This window comes from Macaca fascicularis, chromosome 12 (genome assembly GCF_037993035.2).
Source record: "Macaca fascicularis isolate 582-1 chromosome 12, T2T-MFA8v1.1".
Lineage (NCBI taxonomy): Eukaryota > Metazoa > Chordata > Mammalia > Primates > Cercopithecidae > Macaca > Macaca fascicularis.
In genome coordinates, this window is record NC_088386.1 from 103,582,955 (window position 1) to 103,603,168 (window position 20,214).

Consider the following 20,214-nt stretch of genomic DNA (forward strand, 5'->3'; position numbering starts at 1 on the left):
GAGATTGCAGGACTTGAACTTGAGTCCCACATCTGCTATTCTCTAACCATTCGACCGTGGGCAAGGCACTAAAACTCCTTGAGCCTCCATTTCCTCAAGTGTAAAATGGAATTGGTGATAATACCTAACTCATGATGTATGCACACACTCCTTGAACACTGCAGCACATACCATAGAGTAACACAGTATATAGCACAAGAATGAAGAAAACCAGCCTGGAGTCAAAGGACTAGATGTAACTCCTGGCTGTGTCTTTTCCTAGCTGGACCATCTTGACCAATGAATTAGCATTTCTGTGCCTCATCTTTCTCATCTGCAAAATGGAGATATTACCATATCTCCTATTGGTCAGTGCCCAGCCTTTGCAGATGATCACTCTACCACCCTCCCCTAAAAACCTACTGTCGTCATCATTACATTCAATTCAAAAGCCTGCTGGTTTTTTTTTTAATTATTCTACCTTGTTCCAGAAATTTTCAGGCAGTCTCATTATTATGGTTTTTATGATTCACAGTGATCTCACTCCAAAACTAACCACCAAAATAACTCAAGAACCCAGACTAAATTATGAGCTCAGTGTGCTCAGGTCATCTGTTCATTTGATTGCTGTCTCCCTGGGGATACAAAAGTCAAGGTCTCTCTTGGACTCTAGGTTCATGTGGGACCGCAGCCTAGAAAGTCATTGTATTAGTTCCCATGGCTGCCATAAAAAGGACTGCCAATTGGGTGGCTTAGGAAAAAAAAATGATTCTCTCACAGTTCTAGAGGCTTTGGGAGTCTAAGATCAAGGTGTCAGCAGGGCCATGCTCTCTCCAGAGGTTCCGGTACAGAATCCGTCCTTACCTCTTACAGCTTCTGGTGGCCCTAGGTGTTCCTTAGCTGATGTCACATTAACCCCAATTTTCCTCCGTCTACCCCTATGTGTCTGTGTCACCAGTTCTCCCTCTCCTTAGAAGAACACTAGTCACTGAGTTTAGGATCCACCGCAATCCTGTATGACCTCATCTTTACCTGATTACATCTGCAAATGTGCGTATTTGCAAATAAGGTCACAGTCACAGAGACGGAATTTAGGACTTCAACGTATCTTTTTGGGGAGCGGGGCAGAGGGAGGAACAATTCAACCCGCAATAGTCAGAAACCAAAACAGCAAAGACAAGCAAATGAGGATAAACTTGTAATGAGATTTCTATTTCAAAACTCTGAATTTGATCCGGGTGTGATGGCACACATTTGCAGTCCCAGCTACTCAGGAGGCTGAGGTGGGAGGATCACTTGAGCCCAAGGAGTTTGAGTCCAGACTGGCAACATAGCAAGACCCCATCTCTAAATAAAATAAATAAAATAAAGTAAAATAAAATAAAATAACTGTTAGGGATTTGTTTTAAAAGCATAGGATAGGTTGGGCACAGTGGCTCTCGCCTGTAATCCTAGCACTTTGGAAGGCCAAGAGGGGTGGATTGCTTGAGCCCAGGAGTTCGAGACCAACCTGGGCAACGTGGTAAACCCTGTCTCTACAAAAATATACAAGAATTAGCCAGGTGTGATGGTGTGCACATATAGTCCCAGCTACTTGAGGGGCTGAAGCAGGAGGATCACTTGAACCTGGGAGGTTGAGGAGACTTCAGTGAGCCGAGATCTCCAGCCTGGATGACAAAGTGAGACACAGTCTTAAAAAAAAAAAAAAGCATAGGATAGTGGTTGAGAGCTGGGTTTATTGACTCATACTGAGTTTAAATCCTGCAAAGATCAATTTCTTCACTTTTGTAAAAAACTGAATAATAGGGCCGGGTGCAGTGGCTCACACCTGTAATCCCAGCACTTTGGGAAGCTGAGGTGGGTGGATCACGAGGTCAGGAGATCAAGACCATCCTGGCCAACATGATGAAACCCTGTCTCTACCAAAAATACAAAAATTAGCTGGGTGTGGTGGCACATGCCTGTAATCCCAGCTACTCAAGAGGCTGAGGCAGGAGAATCGCTTGAACCAGGGAATTGGAGGTTGCAGTGAGCCAAGATCCTGCCGCTGCACTCCATCCTGGTGACAGAGGGAGACTCCTTCTCAAAAAAAAAAAAAAAATTGAATAATAATAATGCCTACATCTTTGGAGTATTGGGAAGTGGTAGTGAATGCACTGAAACATACCAATCACCATGTGTACACCTGCACAGAGTTATTACTTACTCAATAGCACTTAGCCACTATTAATCCACAGGAGTATGAGATAATTTCACCTGGTTTATTTATTTTTTTTTTATTACTAAGTTTTTGTGAGACAGAGATTTGCTCTTGTTGCCCAGGCTGAAGTGCAATGGCGCCATCTCAGCTCACAGCAACCTCCACCTCCTGGGTTCAAGTGATTCTCCTGCCTCAGCCTCCGGAGTAGCTGGGATTACAGGCATGCGCCACCACACCCAGCTAATTTTGTATTTTTAGTAGAGACAGGGGTTTCTTCAAGTTGGTCAGGCTAGTTTCAAATTCCTGACCTCAGGTGATCCACCCGCCTCAGCCTCCCACAGTGCTGGGATTACAGGCATGAGCCACTGCGCCTGGCTCTGTTTTTTTAATTTACTATTTAGAATCTTAAGTTTCCAAAAAGTTGGAATAATTTAAATGAATCCATTGTTATCAAGCCTTTAATCGTGCATGATAATGGGCTACTTTGTGCCACACAGCAATTTTTTTATATAAGGTAACATGAATATTAATATCAAGTTATTATGACATACAGCTATTGCAATGAACTAGAAGAAAGTGGCCACTTGATTTTATTTAAACTGAAGTTTACCATAATGACAACGACATAGGACAACACATTCAACCATCAGCCAAGTTTGAGAGCTATTCGTTCACACAGCAGGCAGTTAGAATGGGTTTTGTTGCTGTGGAATTTCACCTGTACCCAGTTTTCATTAATTGAGTAAATCAATGAAGGTAAATTGATTAGACTACTAATCTCCAATAAACAGAAGACCTCAGTGATTGAATCTTGTGCTGATAACAAATTGGACCCATTTTCCTAATATTCTTGAGAAAGAATGGAATTAGGGAAAAGAGACAGAAAATTGAGGAAATTTTTGAATTTATTATTAATGCTCCTCTGTAAGTTTTTTAGAGTTCTTGATTCTAATCCAGGTTACTATGAGATGTTTTAAATTAATCTTTTATTCAATGTTATAATATAGGTAGTATTAAAAGTGTGCTATAATCTCACTTTAAAGAAATTGAGGCCGGGCGTGGTGGCTCATACCTGTAATCCCAGCACTTTGGGAGGCTGAGGCAGGCAGAGCACAAGGTCAGGAGATCGAGACCATCCTGGCTAACACAGTGAAACCCCGTCTCTACTAAAAATACAAAAAATTAGCTGGGCGTGCTGGTGGGCTCCTGTAGTCCCAGCTACTCGGGAGGCTAAGGTAGAATGGCGTGAACCCAGGAGGCGGAGCTTGCAGTGAGCCGAGATTGCACCACTGCACTTACAGCCCTGGGCAACAGAGCGAGACTCTGTCTCAAAAAAAAAAAAAGGAAAAAAAAAGGAAACAGAAATTGAAAGCCAGGCACAGTGACTCACATCTGTAATCCCAGCACTTTGGGAGGCTGAGGCGGGTGGATCACCTGAGGTCAGGAGTTGAAGACCAGCCCGGCCAGCATGGTGAAACCCCATCTGTACTAAAAATGCAAAGAATAACCAGGCGTGGTGGTGCACCCCTGTAATCCCAGCTACTCAGCATGCTAAGGTAGGAGAATTGCTTGAACCCACGAGGTGGAGAATGCAGTGAGCGAGGTCACGCCCATGCATGCCATCTTGGGCAACAAAGCAAGACCCCATCTCAAAAAAGAAAGAAAGAAAGAAAGAAATTGAGACACAGACATTTTTAAAGATTTTTTTTTAACTGAGATCCTTAATTGCTATACAGTAGAGATTAAGCTGATATCAGAAAACACATTTCCTTGCACTGTCTAACCCAGCAGCAGTTCTCACATGTTTTGGTCTCAGGATCTATTACACTCCTTAAAATTATTGCACTCCTTAAAAAAATATGAACCATTCATATTTATTGTGTTAGAAATGTTAAGTTTTTAGAAGTTAAAACTTAAAATAATAAACTATTTGTTATTTTACATAAAGGTAGCAGCCATACCTCCATTATGGATTAACATCACAGCAGTGACATCATCACATATCGGGGAGCCCCTGGAAAACTTCACAGTATACTCATGGGACAATGAGAATGAAAAGGGCAAATAACATCTTAGTATTATTACAAAAATAGTTGCAATCTCATAGATGCTCTAGAGAGGTGTTAGAGTTCCCCAGAAGCTGCAGACCATATTTTAAGAACCACTAGTCTACACTGCTTCTTAGCCTTCTTAGCAAAACTATCTCTTGTCTAAGTTACTGTTGTTCAAGGACTAAATAATAAGAATACTTATAATACTGACTTCCCATCACTGACTGTAAATAGACAACTGACATGTTATCAGTTTTCTTGTTATCTTTAACGTGAAAGCAGTATAGAGAGTGTGTTCAAAGTGGGCTTTGGAGGCTGGTGTCCTGGATTCTAATCCCAGTTCTTAGCTGGGTGACCATGGGTGAGTCACCTAACCTTCTGAACCTCAATGTCCTATCTGTAAAATGATCATTATATTACTATTTATCTTTGCTGTGAAAATTAAGTGAATTAATCTATTCTTCAAAAGTGGAGAAAGAAAATAAAGTAAAATTTTTATTAGGAGAAAAAACAAAAACTGGCTGGGCGTAGTGGCTCACGCCTTTAATCCCAGCAATTTTGAAGACCAAGGTAGCCGGATCACTTGAGCCTAGGAATTTGAGGCTGCAGTGAGCTGTGATCTCACCACTGCACTCTAGCCTGGGTGACAGAGCCAGGCCCTATCTCAAAAAAAAAAAAAAAAAAAAAAAAATTCAATGTAGAAGAAAACTGGTTTTTCACCCCTCCTTTGAAATAACTTGAGGCCATTTGCCCATATGCCTGGGTCCTGGCCAGTATGATGTAGGCCATAATGCCCCTGCCTAAGAGCCCTTTCTTCCCCATCTGCACGCCCTCAGAGGTGGGCAAACTGGAGAAGCTGGATCCCTGAGTCATTGCTTAGAGGAGAGTTGCTCAACTCACAGTGGATTGTGACATGAGCAAGAAATCAATCTTTGTCATGTTAAGCCACTGAGATTTGGAGTTTATTCACTATTGCAGCATATAGCCTGTCTCCATTAATACACAAGGGCAGGCCATTTGAGCTGGGGAAAGGAGAGGGCTCTGAAGAGGTGACATTTAAATGGAAATTTTAAAAAGTAGAAGAAAACAGCCACTTGAAGGGTCAAGGGAAAGGCATTTCAAACAAGGGAACAGAAACTGCAAAAGCCGCCAGGCAGAAGAGAGAAACTGTCAACTGACCGGCCAGGAGCAAGGGGGAAGGGGCACAAGATAACTCTTAAGATTAAGTCAAACAGAAGAATGAAAGCTTTGAACTACCCAAACTCCACTAACAACTTACATCCTGCAGGAGAGCCATTTTTGCATCATCACTACCCAACTCTCTGTGTGAGTCACAGACCCTGGGTGCCCTCAATGATGAGGCTGGCTGCCCTGAAGACACTACCATACAGCTGAGGGGTTGGCTTAAGGATATTCAAAAAGCCTTAAGGAATAAAGCTCCAGTTGGTGCCAGAGAAAGACAACCATAGACAGAGTCTTGGTATAACTGTTTTCACCACCATCTTTTTTAAGTTCTTCTCTAGCTTCTCAGTATTTCCGTAAGAACTGACTGCAGAGAGAAAAAACAAGACAACTGCTCAGCTACCTTGGGGGAATATGCAGCATAAATAGTTACATTTGGATTCTTCATTTTGCTGATGAAATCACATTTTTGATCACAGCTCCTGGACAACTGCAGCCTTGCCTGATGCTCTTGTTCTACAACAAAATAGAAGCAGCAGCTAGGGGAGAAGTTTCCAGACTTGTGTTCTGTTGGGTTTTAGAGTCACATCTGTGGCTTTTAGCTGGAAATGGCTGGAAACCTATTTGTTGAATGAATGAATAAATGAATGAATGAATGAATGAATGTTACATCACATCAAATTATTGCCCACCTCACTCCAAAAGTGTTTAAATGCGAATTTGACTTATTAGATACCTTTGAGTTAATGATGCTGAAGAATTTGTAGTTCCTTTCATTAACCTAGAATTCAATAATATTCATAGGTGTAGTACATGTCTGGGGAAGAAGCTGTTGACTGTCTTATCTTTTGATGATTCCAAGAAAAGGTAAGGAGCCATTTGCCTTTTCATAGTTTATAGATTAATTTGTGTGTAATTAGAAAAGTGGGTACATTTTAAGTAAGTCAAACCAAAAGACAATATCAAGGGGAGAATAGTAAATAGTCAAGTGAAAATGCTGGCTTGTAATTCCAAGAGCTCATGTATTTATAGCAGTGCCTCTTCCCAGGTGACACAGGGCATTTGGAGCTCTTTTCCTGATGGTATGTACAGGAGTGGGAGTGGAGTTACATGCTAATGTGACCAGGGAGGATGCAGTGCTGAGGATCCAGGGCAGGATGGAGGCAGTGTCCCCAACTGGGAGCCTCCAGAAAGCCTTGATCTACAGATGTGTTTTGTGTGTCCCATGCAGACTTGACTCTCATGGTGTTTTGTTTTTTAGTTTAGTGTCAACATTTGAAAGTAGGGAGATGTATCGTAGTCCATTTTGCGCTGCTATAAAAGAATTACCTAAGACTGAGTAATTTATAATGAGCAGAAATGTATTGACTTCTGGTTCTGGAGGCTAGAATGTTCAAGATCAAGGGGCTGGCATCTGGGGAGAAACTTCTTGCTGCGTCATTCCATGAAGGAAAGACAAAGAAGGAGTGAGAGAGAGCAAGAGTTCAAACTTGCACCCTCCAGCCCTTTCATAATCATTATTAATCCATTCATGAGGGTGGAGCCTCATGACCTAAACACCTCCATTAGGCCCCACTTCCCAACACTGTTGCATTATGGATTAAGTTTCCAATACATGCCTTTTGGGGGAACACATTCAAACTAGAGCAAGACGTCAGATAAAAATCAAGATAGTAAAACTGAGATAATTATTTGAAATGGCTTTCTTTGAAAATTTTGAAATATCTGGCAAACATGGGTCCAAATGCCCACAAGATGGCAATGAGCTAGAGCCAAGCCGGCTCTTCCCCCTTTGGGCATTATGGTCTCCCCTCAGTGTGCCATGGTCCCCTCCCCTCCTTGTTGCCTTGTCCCCACAAGCTTCATTCATTTACTTACGGTACTGGCAGGGTCTGTGAGGGAGCACCGGTAAAAAGCCTCTCATTTTATCTTCTCTGGGTTCTAAACAAGCTGAGAAATAAAACAACGACTGAAGCTGAAGGCAGAAACATTCCGTCTATTTACTGAGCGAGAAGAGGCTGGAGGGCGAGGCTTATATCTGCAGGCAGATGGACCTCTGAAGAATGCTAAGGTGACTCACCCAGCGCTGGATCGGGGCAGGCCTCCCACGTAATTCCTATAGCATGGAGGAGCAGAGGAGAGTGCAGGTTCTGCCCACAGGCCTGGTCCTAGAGGCAGAAAGATCTGGACTGAGCCACACATAGGGAATTTATTGCCAATGCATGCTCCAGGGCAGAGAGGCCCGGAGGCATTCACAGAGCTCCCGTTGAGGAGAAGCAGCACTCCTCAACTCACCTGGGCCTCACAGGTCTGGAGCTGATGAAGGCTACAGGAAGGTTTCTTTAACATCCCAAGCAAAGAATACCTGATGTCCTCCCCATGGTCATGCTGATTTTTTTTTTCAAGGGGTTTTTAGCTCAAGTAAATATGGTAACATTCAGCTACCATGGAAACACAAAGTTTCTAGGAAGAAAGAAGCAGAACTCACCATCTACTGGGGCAAATCAACTAGAATAAAAACCAAAGAGAGACAAGAGAATAAAAAAGAAAAAAAAAAAAAGAATCAAAAGAGAATCCAAGATGTGCTGTTAAGATGATGCTAAATTGAGGAAAACAAGAAAGGGCCCAGGCACAGACAGGTGGCCAAGCGGGGCCCAGGGGCCAGTGACTGAGGTATAACCACCATATTCATTGAGCACTAGCTGGTGCCATGCACATTTGTGACGATGCAAAGAAGGGCATGTGAACCCCACTTTAGAGATGAGGAAATTGAAGCAGAGAGTGATTCCGAAAGGCCGGCGGAGAGATTCCACAGGCAGCCCCACTGACTCCGAAAGGAACCTTTCCACTCTCCTTGCCTGCTGCTTCAGCCAAACAAATGGGGCTTCATAGAGAGCAGGAGCAGCCTGAGGCCTCTGGGGTGGCTGGAATGGGCTCCTTTAAAGAAGGGCATGGTGGGTGCAGTGGCTCACGCCTGTAATCCCAGCACTTTGGTAGGCAGAGGTGGGAGGATTGTTTGAGCTCAGGAGTTTGAGACCAGCCTGGGCAACACAGCGAGACACTGTCTTTACAAAAAATAAACAAAATTAGCCAGGCATTGTGGCACACGCCTGTAGTCCCGGCTACTCTGGAGGCTGAAGTGGGAGGATCACTTGAGCCTGGGAGGTCAAGGCTACAGTGAGCTATGATCATGCCACTGCACTCCATTCTGGGCAACAGAGCAAGACCTCGTTTCAAAAAATAAATAAAATAAAATAAAAAGGACAGGTCTGGAGCCAAGGCCGTCAGCTGGGACTGGAAACTCAAGGCTCTCCCTACCCAGGGAGACCAAGCATTGGCGCATCTCCCTGCTAACGAGGGCTCATTTTGGTCTTCCCATTCATCCTCTTCCCTGTGGTGCTGTGACCTGACTGACCCCTCCTCTGGCTGTCCAGTCCCCACTCCACACCACAGAGCACATCTAGCCAAAGAAGGAAGGTGGGAAAAAGCTGAACACGCAGGGATATGAAATCAGCCTCCACAGACACCGTTTCTGACCCTCTCCAGACATCAGCAACAAGGTTTCCAGAAGCGCTGGGGAGCTGTGTGGCAGGATAACCTCCTTCCAGGGCCTTCCTTGACTCCTGATTCAGTAATCACGATGCCACCAGCAGACAAACCTAACACATACCTGTATAGAGTCATGTTCACTCAGCAGTTCTCTAACAGAACAACTGTGTAAATTTCCTTAATAGGAAATGTTTTTAGAAGGAACATATGGAGAGTCAAAAAGTGGCTAAATATAAATCTATATTTACAGAACTGAATCAGGAGCAAAGAAAATTTAAACAGAAAGAGCTGGATGGATAAGCTTTCTCTCAAGACAGGTTTTTCTGTGTGTGTGTGTGTGTGTGTATGTGTTCAGTGTATGTGAATTTCTAGAACACCAGTGTTACCTACAGTTAAAAAAAGAAAAGGAAAAAATCTGATGCCAAAAATAATTTTGACGCCAGTCACATTACAGAAGTATCCAAGGCTCAGCCGGACGCGGTGGCTCACGCCTGTAATCCCAGCACTTTGGGAGGCCGAGGTGGGCGGATCACGATGTCAGAAGATCGAGACTATCCTGGCTAACATGGTGAAACCCCGTCTCTACTAAAAAATACAAAAAAATTAGGCGGGCGTGGTGGCGGGCGCCTGTAGTCCCAGCTACTCGGGAGGCTGAGGCAGGAGAATGGCGTGAACCCCGGGAGAGTTTGCAGTGAGCCAAGATCGCGCCACTGCACTCCAGCCTGGGTGACAGAGCGAGACTCCGTCTCAAAAAAAAAAAAAAAGAAAGAAAGAAAGTTAGTGGATAAAGGGATAGAGAATTGGGTACTTCTTTTTTTTTTTTTTTTGAGACAGAGTCTAGCCCTGTTGCCCAGGCTGGAGTGCAGTGGTGCTATCTCGGCTCACTGCAACTTCTGCCCCTTGGGTTCAAGCCATTCTCCTGCCTCAGCCTTCCGAGTAGCTGCAACTTACAAGCACCTGCCACCATGCCCAGCTAATTTTTTGTATTTTAGTAGAGACAGGATTTCACCCTGTTGCTCAGGTTGGTCTCGAACTCCTGAGCTCAGGCAATCCGCCCGCCTCAGCCTCCCAAAGTGCTAGGATTACAGGCGTGAGCCACCAAGCCCAGCCTCTGTCCATTAACTTTTATCAGCAGTAAACTCATTTGGTTGCATTACAGACGTGGAGATGATCAAATAGAACATAGATTGTTCTAATACAAGTTTCAAGCTTAAGATTATTTTTTAACTAAAGTAACCCTACGAGAAATGTTTTACATTACCAATGCTGAAAGCAAAAAGAGGCAAACTTTGGGCCGGGCTTGGTGGCTCATGCCTGTAATCCCAGCACTTTGGGAGGCCGAGGCAGGTGGATCACTTTAGGTCAGGAGTTCAAGACCAGCCTGGCCAACATGGTGAAACTCCGTTTCTATCAAAAATACAAAAAATTAGCTGGACGTGGTGACAGGCACCAGTAGTCCCAGCTACTCTGGAGGCTGAAGCATGAAAATTGCTTGAACCTGGGAGGCAGAGGTTGCAGTGAGCAGAGATCACGGCACTGCACTCCAGCCTGGGTGACAGAGCGAGACTCCATCTCAAAAAAAAAAAAAAAAAGGAGTGGCAAAGTTAGCAGGAATGAAGGAAACTCCCATGGCTTAAAAAAAAAGAGAAAGGAATGAACATTTATTGAGCAATTACCACATGCAAGATGGTTGGTGGGCATTCTCTCCTTTGAGTTTCATAATATAACTTGTATGAGTCTGTTCTCACGTTGCTACAAAGAAATACCTGAGACTGGATACATTTTTCTTTTTTTTTTTTGAGCCTGAGTCTCACTCTGTCGCCCAAGCTGGGGTGCAATGGTGTCCATCTCAGCTCACAGCAACCTCTGCCTCCCAGGTTCAAGTGATTCTCCTGCCTCAGCCTCCTGAGCATCTGGAATTACAGGTGCACGCCATCATGCCCGGCTAATTTTTTGTATTTTTAGTAGAGACAGGGTTTTCTCCATGTTGGCCAGGCTGGTCTCAAACTCCTGACCTCAAGTAGTCCACCCGCCTCAGCCTCCCAAAGTGCTGAGATTATAGGCGTGAGCCACCACACCCAGCCATATTACTATTGTTATTTTAGAGCTTTATTGGCCACATCAATTTCCAAGCCTTGAAGAGAAAGTCCCCAGTGTCAAATAAAGGTGCTCCCTCTTGAAAGGACAGATTAGGTTTTATGACTCACAGGGCTAGTATCATACATATTGAGCAAGTTTGGGTGAAAAGCTATACATATTTATGAGAGGAGCCTGGCACACATGCAGTGGGTAATTTTTGTATTTTTAGTAGAAATGGGGTTTCATCATTTAGCCAGGCTGGTCTCAAACTCCTGACCTCAGGTGATCCTCCTGCCTTGGCCTCCCAAAGTGCTGGGATTACAGGTGTGAGCCACTGCGCCCGGCCCATAGGGGTGGATTTCTAATGAATAGCTAAGCACTATCCCTTTGCTGCTGTCCTCTCAATAGTGAGTTATTGCAAGAGCTGGTTGTTATAAAGTGTGGCAACTGCCTGCCCCCATCTCTTGTTCCTGCTTTTGCAATGTGAAGTGCCTGTCCCCACTTCACCTTCTGCTGTGAATAAAAGCTCCCTGAGGCCTCTTCAGAAGCCAAGCAATGTCTGTGCCATGCTTGTACAGCCTGCAGAACCATGAGCCAGTTAAACCTGTTTTCTTTGTAAATTACCCAGTCTCAGGTATTCCTTGTTAGCAATGCAAGAATGGTCTAATACATATCGAGACCTTACATGTTTACACAGTGTATTAGTCCAGTCTCACACTGCTATAAACTGACCAAGACTGGGTAATTTATAAAAGAAAGAGGTTTAATTGACTCACAGTTCCACAGGGTTGGAGAGACATTAGGAAACTTACAATCATGGCAGAAGGGGAAGCAAACATGTCCTTCTTCATGTGACAGTAGGAAGGAGAAGTGCTGAGCAAAAGCAGGAAAATCCCCTCATAAAACCATCAGATCTCGTGAGAACTCACTCACTATCACGAAAACAGTATGGAGGTAATCGCCCCCATGATTTAATTACCGCCCACTGTGCGGATTATGGGAACTACAAGCCAAGATGAGATTTGGGTGGGGACACAGCCAAACTATATCACACAGTATGATGTGATATACTACTTTACTCAATTGGATAATTGGAAAAAAACTGTAACAGCATAGGATAGGTCCTGCCAAGTCTCCTCCTGTTGCTTTCCTTTACTCAAATGTCAATTAAAAAAAAAAAATAGAGACAGAGTCTCACTATGTTGCCCAGGCCAATCTCAAACTCCTGGCTTCAAGCAATCCTCCTGCTGGGGCCTCCCAAAGATCTGGAGTTACAAGCATGAGCACTGTGTCTTTCCAATGGCAATTTTTGAATAAAAGGATTAACTACTAATTCTGAGGCATTGGAGATTGAGGAGAATGAGAAAGACGGCCAGCACTGTGTGCTTCTCTGGCTGTTCATTGTATCAGTTTGCATGAGAGGGCAGTGGGCTCAGTTTACTGAACAGTAGTTCCCCTACTTCATGAATGTTTTTCAAGGATGATTCTAAAAGGAACTAGAGGAGTAGGTAACAGCAGCATTGATGGAAGATTCTGAGAGGAAGTAAGCCACATCTAAGGAACTCTAGCCAACTAAAAATAAGTTCTTTATCTAGTATTTAAAAAGCATCTTCAGTGTAATCAACCAAAAATTTCCTAAGAAAAATGGGCTTGCTCATACGTTGTTGGTATGAAGATGTATTGTTATAAAGGTTTGAGAAGGCAATTGACAATTGACAATATGTATCAAAATTATTTTCTTTTTTTTTTTTTTTTTTTGAGACAGAGTCTCACTCTGTAACACAGGCTAGAGTGCAGTGGTGCAATCTCAGCTCACTGCAACCTCTGCCTCTCAGATTCAAGCAATTCTTGTGCCTCAGCTTCCCTAGTACCTGGGATTACAAGCATGCCTGGCTAATTTTTGTATTTCTGGTAGAGATTGGGTTTTGCCATGTTGGCCAGGCTGTTCTCAAACTCCTGACCTCAAGTAATCCACCCGACTTGGCCTCCCAACGTGCTGGGATGACTGACATGAGCCACCACACCCAACCTTATCAAAATTCTTAATGTCACTGCCATAACATAGCAGTTCCACTTAAAGAATGCACCTATAGGAGTACTTATGCCTGTAATAAAAATTTTGACTAAGGTAATCAAATTAAGCAACATATGCATAATGGGAGTCCCACAGAGGGAGGGGAAAAAAACAGGTAAAAATAATATTTGAAGAAATGATTGCCAAAACCTTTCCAAATTTAATGGAAAATATTAATTTACACATCCTAGAAACTCAATAAACTCCAAGTGGGATAAACTCAAAGATATGCACACTGAAACACCTTATAGTCAAGTTATCTAATGTCAAAGACAATGAGAGAATCTTGAGAACAGCAAGAGAAAAATGACACATAATGTACAACAGATCCTCAAAGAGATTAACAGCTTACTTTTCATCTGAAACTGTAGGGGCCAGAAGTCAGTGGAATGACATATTCAAAGTGCTGAAACAAAGACCATCATACAAGAATTCTACATCCAGCAAAATAGCTTTCGAAAATTGAGACATTAAGACATTCAAATAAACAAAGATAATCAAAAACTGAAAAAATTCATCACTAGTAGACCTGCTCTATAAGAAATACTAAAGGGATCCTGGGCTGGGCACAGTGGCTTACGCCTGTGATCCCAGCACTTTGGGAGGCCAAGACGGGCAGATCACAAGGTCAGGAGATCGAGATCATCTTGGCTAACATGGTGAAACCCCATCTCTACTAAAAAATACAAAAAATTAGCAGGGCGTGGTGGTGGGCGCCTATAGTCCCAGCTACTCTGGAGGCTGAGGCAGGAGAATGGCATGAACCTGGGAGGCGGAGCTTGCAGTGAGCTGAGATCGCACCACTGCACTCCAGTCTGGGCGACAGAGCGAGACTCCATCTCAAAACAACAAAAAAAGAAATACTGAAGGGAATCCTTCAGCTACATGAAAGAACACTAGACAGTAATTGAATCCAAGAAATAAAGAATCCAAGAAATAAAGAGCACCAGTAAAGGTAAAAATAAAACTGCAAAGGTAAATATAAATAACATTATAAATGGGTTTGTGTTTGTGTGTGTAACTCTTTTCCTACCTAATTTAAAAGACAAAAGTGGCCAGGCATGGTGGCTCACACCTGTATTCCCAGTACTTTGGGAGGCTGAGGCGGGCAGATCACTTGAGGTCAGGAGTTTGAGACCAGCCTGGCCAACATGGTGAAACCCCGTCTCTACTAAAAATACGAAAATTAGCTGGGGGTGGTGGTGCATGCCTGTAATCCCAGGTACTCAGGAGTCTGAGGCAGAAGAATTGCTTGAACCTGGGAGGTGGAGGTGTCAGTGAGCTAAGATCACGCCACAGCACTCTAGCCTGGGCAACAAGAGCAAAACTCCATCCAAAAAAAAAGAAAAAATTTTATTTTGCCTCATAGAACATAACAACATATAAGTGACATAAATAGGCGTTTCATGAACTGATATTTACCTATTACTATAACACACTGATATTTTCTTTTCTTTGTTTTTTTGTTTTTTGAGATGGAGTTTTGCTCTTGTTGCCCAGGCTGGAGTGCAATGGTGTGATCTCAGCTCACGGCAAATTTCCGCCTCCCAGGTTGAAGCGATTCTCCTGCCTCAGCCTCCCAAGTAGCTGGGAATACAGGCATGCACCACCACACCTGGCTAATTTTGTATTTTTAGTAGAGACAGAATTTCACCATGTTGGGAAGGCTGGTCTTGAACTCCTGACCTCAAGTGATCCACCCGCCTCAGCCTCCCAAAGGGCTGGGATTACAGGAGTGAGCCACTGCACCCAGCCTCAGCAAGTTGATTTTTATGACTACTAATGGGTCCCCCAAAACAGATCTGAATCATAATTAGTCTACTTGTTATAAGAAAGTATGTGTTTGGCTTTTTAAGGAAAAAACAAAAAAAAAAAATTGGAAAATATTTTCAAAAATAAATGTTTATCAGCATTTTTATGGGAAACAATCTGGTGGAACAGGAGCCCAGCCAGGTAAATCATACAATCCAAGCAGAAAGAAATAATGGGAACGTGTCTCTGAATGGAGAGAGAAACATGGCTTCACAGGAAGCTTGCTTATTGAGATGTAGGACAAATAAAGTGGGTGAAAGAGGTTAAAAAAAAAAAGCACTCTGAGAGGAGATTGAAGCGTAACTTTAATACACAAAACAAAAGCTGTATTCCACACTTCTGATCATCTCCCCTCTCTTACTCTTCAAGCTTTAGATTCCGACTTTCTAATACCACATCCAATCATATCGAATTAGCCTGAAGTTTGATTTGGAAGGCGGGTGACCCAGTCTCATTTTGGCCTGATGACATTTTGGGCTTGGGGCTATCTCCCTTTTTCAGTACTTAGCTCAACTACAGAAATAATACCAGCAATAATATCATACCCTTACCATGCACCTCTAATTGAAATGTGAATGGATGTGCTATTGGCCAAGGGCCCCTGTCCACTAATTATGTATCATCTGAAAATCTGACCCAAGTATCTGACAATCAAAGAGGGATAGCTTTCATCCTGCTGTTATCTGTTCACAGTTATGCCATCTGGCTCTTCTACCCAGAAGAAAACTTGGCATCCATATTCAACCGGAATGACCGTCAATTCTCAAAACATCTTATTTTCTCTTTGCCAAGAACCAAGTGACAACTGATCTCAAAGTGTAAGCACCTAACCTATAAAACAAATGACTTGGGGGAAGAGGCATTTTTCTCAATGAAAAATAGGGTTGAGAGAGTATTTTTGTGTCATCAGACATCTCAAACTATTTTCTAACAGTATAACCTAATTTATATTTTCTTTGTGTCTCTGACTTTTCAGTTCCTTTTTAATAAATACTTTTTGAGCACCTGCCATATGAAATGAAATGAAATGAGCCAAGCACTAAAAGGATACCAAGCTGTACTAGTCAGGGAAATGGCTCTAGCTCTGTAGGAATAAAACATCAGATTTCAGGCCGGGCACAGTGGCTCACGCCTGTAATCCCAGCACTTTGGGAGGCCAAGGCAGGCAGATCACCTGAGGTCAGGAATTCGAGACCAGCCTGACCAACATGGAGAAACCCTGTCTCTATTAAGAATACAAAATTAGCCAGGTGTGGTGGCGTGCGCCTGTAATCCCAGCTACTCGGGAGGCTGAGGCAGAAGAATGGCTTGAACCCAGGAGGCAGAGGTTGCGGTGAGCCAAGATTGCGCCACTACACTCCAGCCTGGGCGACAAGAGCGAAACTCCACCTCAAAAAAAAAAAAAAATTACCTTTACCTCATTAAACTCCTGAGAGCAAGAGCAAGATGGGTCACCAACAACTGTACTGGGGCCACCCGCAAAAATTTGGCCAGGGTTCTGGCTCTTGTCGCGTCTGCTCAAGCCAGCATGGTCTGATCCGGAAATACGGCCTCAATATGTGCCGCCAGTGTTTCTGTCAGTATGTGAAGGATATCGGTTTCATTAAGTTAAACTAAATGATGTTCCTTCAAAAGACTATCCAAGGCATCTACCTAATGAAAAACCATGACAGTTCTCTGTACATAAAATAAGCATTTTTTTTTTTAAATCTTTAATTTAAAAAAAAAAGAGGAAAGAAACTTCATCAGAGTAGAAAAGAGTTCATAGAAGAGGGGTATCATGGAGGAAGTAGCATTTGAAATGATCCTTGACAGAACTGCCAGACAGCCTTTGTAAGAGCAGCATTCCAGAGGGAGCAGTGAGCACTAATAAAGCAATAGTGGTGGGGAGAGAATGTTGAGTTTTCCTCAGCAAAGTTTTTCATAGGGAAGAGATTAAGCTTTAAACGTGAGTTAGATCCCTGCTATCTAAGACCTTGAATGTCAGGGAAAGAGGTGTTTTGTTTTGTTTTTTGCTTTGTTTTTTTTGACACGGAATCTTGCTCTGTTGCCCAGGCTGGAGTGCAGTGGTGCGATCTCAGCTCACTGCAGGCCCCGCCTCTCGGGTTCATGCCATTCTCCTGCCTCAGCCTCTGGAATAGCTGGGACTACGCAGGGAAAGAGTTTTAATTCCATTCCCCCGTTATCATGATCATTATGCTTTTTTTTTTTTTTTTTTTTGAGACAGAGTCTCACTCTGTCACCCAGGTTGGAGTGCAGTGGCACCATCTCGGCTCACTGAACCTCTTCCTTCTGGGTTTAAGCAATTCTCCTGCCTCAGCCTCCCGAGTAGCTGGGACTATAGGCGCGTGCCACCATACCCGGCTAATTTTTTATTTTTAGTAGAGACGAGGTTTCACCATGTTGGCCAGGCTGGTCTCGAATTCCTGACCTCAGGTGATCTGCCCGCCTCAGCCTCCCAAAGTGCTGGGATTACAGGCGTGAGCCACCACATCCAGCCAGATCATCGTGCATTTTTAACACAAAGGCCCAAGAACAATTATAGCATTAATTGTTGACAAGTCATGGCCCCAGACCAGAAAATACATTCAGTCAGAAAAGATTTCATTTTGCAGAGGGCAACGCTAATGACAGCATCAAATTGCATTCACGAGCTGTAATAGAGTCCAGAATTTTGCATTTGTTCCCGTGTGTCTTAATGTTTATTAAATCCAATCCAAACATCTCTACTACACTCTTGCTCTACTTCTCCCCAGATTGTCTCATATATTTATCTAGAGATCCCAGCAGTAGCCTTACACACCGACATCATAAACCATGTGTGCCTCCTCTCAGGTAGGGAAAGGAAATCTTATCAGGGCTGGGAACTCTAAATACAAAACCCAAACACTGTATATTCCACAAATATGATTTCCTTTTCCTTCAGCAGACAGTGCAGTCACAGTATTAAGTTCAACAGTAGTGTATGATCCATACTAGGAACTTTACAGGCATAAATATTTATTTTTTAATTTTTAGGTGCAAAGTAACAGGAGGAGTACATACAGCAGCATTGGGACGCCTTAGGAAGGTAGTAATTAAACTTTGTCTGAAGTTGCTTAGCTTGGTAATTCTAGCGTTCTGGGAATTATGCCTTTCATGTGTATCCCTCCAAATCAGTTGAGGTTTCAAAATATACCCAAGTAGAGTATTTGAGAAATTCTAGTTGCGGGTAAGATCTGACTGTTTTGCATTGTGCTGTATACATCAATCTATTAATATTAGTTGTTTCCTTTTTGGAACACAGTAGGAAATAAACAGACAAATTAGCAGATAGCTTACAAGAGAGATGGTGGCTTCATGTCTTCTACAAAAGTCTTACTTGAGGTTCTATGACTTGCCTTTACTTATTCTTTCGATTCCATTTAATATAATTCAGTCTTACAGAACTGTTTTTAAGATATGCATGATATAAACTAGAACTTAGATATCTAGACTTCTGAGTATTATAAACTTAATTTTATTTGCTCCATAAAATAATTATAAGGAAGCAATATTCTTTCTTTCTTTCTTTTTCTTTTTTTTTTTTTTTTTTTGAGATGGAGTCTCACTGTGTCACCAGGCTGGAGTGCAGTGGTGCGATCTCAGCTCACTGCAAGCTCCGCCTCCTGGGTTCATGCCATTCTCCTGCCTCAGCCTCCTGAGTAGCTGGGACTACAGGTGCCCGCCACCACACCCGGCTAATTTTTTGTGTTTTTGGTAGAGACAAGGTTTCACTGTGTTAACCAGGATGGTCTCGATTTCCTGACCTCGTGATCAAGGCCTCGGCCTCCCAAAGTGCTGGGATTACAGGCATGAGCCACCACACCCAGCAGGAAGCAATAATTTTCATAACAACCAATATTTATTTTTTATAAGTTCACATTCACAGCCATTTCCCCACTATTGAATTAGCAAAAATTTAAAAAACATTGTTGGTGAGAATATCATGAGATAACCATTTTCATTCACTGATGCTGTGAATTTAAATCAGAACAAACTTTCTCAAAAACGATTTGGGAAAATGTATCAAGAATTTAAAACATCTATTCCATTTGTCTCAATTATATGCATACGCACAAACAGAGCTAAAAGAAATGTCCCGCCCCTTGCCAAGTCAAGGTGTTAATAATAGTTATTTCTTGGTGATGGGATAATAGGTAGTTTTTATTTTGGAATTATATTTCTAAAAATTTTATACCCAGTGAGAAAGTATTACTCACTGATTATAGTTCATTTTCATCGCTGAAGAATATTTATACAGGCTGGCCACGGTGGCTCACGCCTGTAATCCCAGCATTTTGGGAAGCCAAGGTGGAGGGATCACCTGAGGTCAGGAGTTTCAGACCAGACTGGCCAACATGGTGAAAATCCGTCTCTACTAAAAATACAAAAATTTGTCAGGTGTACTGGCGGGTGCCTATAATCCCAGCTACCAAGGAGGCCAAGGCAGGAGAATCGTGTGAACCCGGGAGGTGGAGGTTGCAGTGAGCCGAGATTGCACCACTGCATTCCAGCCTGGGTGACACAGTGAAGCTCCGCCTCAAAAAAAATACAAAAAAAAAAAAAAGAATATTTATAGAGAATTTTAATAAAACAAAATATTCACAGTATGCAGTAAAAAAACACTATATTTTTAAAAGAATATAATAGCAACTAATTTTGTATGTATATAAGTGTGCATATGTATAAATATATGACCATTCACCTAATAAATACATCTGCTTAGCAAGGACTAAAATGAGGAACAAGCAAATCAAGTCTAAAACCATGTTAGCACTTTTGGAATATGTATTATGGGTTATTTTTAATTTCTGGTTTTTCATTTTCTTAACACTGAGCTTGTATTGCTTTAATATTTTAAAAAATACTATTAAAAAATCAATTAGAAAAAAATCTCTGCCGAGCATGATTATATCATACATGTGTTCACTGCACTGTTACAGATCCCATCAAGTTGTCACCTTCTCATTATAAAGTAAGGGGATTTGGCCAGGTGCAGTGGCTCACGCCTGTATTCCCAGCACTTTGGGAGGCTGAGGCAGGTGGATCACCTGAGATCAGGAGTTTGAGACCAGCCTGGTCAACATAGTGAACCCCACTCCCACCCCACGCCATCTCTACTAAAAATACAAAAATTGGTGTACTGGCAGGTGCCTGTCTCTACTAAAATTAGTGTAGTGGCAGGTGTCTCATTTCTACTAAAAATACAAAAATTAGTGTAGTGGCAGGTGCCTGTAATCCCAGCTACTCAGAACACTGAGGCGAAT

At 42.7% G+C, this 20,214-nt stretch overlaps 1 protein-coding gene across 1 annotated transcript; it reads left to right on the forward strand.

Moving 5' to 3' along the window:
• Nucleotides 1-16,335: 16,335 nt before the first annotated feature.
• LOC123568079 (small ribosomal subunit protein uS14-like) lies at nt 16,336-16,543 on the forward strand. The gene has a single exon (XM_045368442.2). It carries the CDS (start codon nt 16,373-16,375, stop codon nt 16,541-16,543), a length of 171 nt encoding a protein of 56 aa, XP_045224377.2. The 5' UTR covers nt 16,336-16,372.
• The last annotated feature ends 3,671 nt before the right edge of the window (nt 16,544-20,214 follow it).

Coding starts and splice junctions, on each gene's coding strand:
- LOC123568079 (XM_045368442.2), top strand. CDS start 16,373: ATGGGTCACCAACAACTGTACTGGGGCCACCCGCAAAAATTTGGCCAG.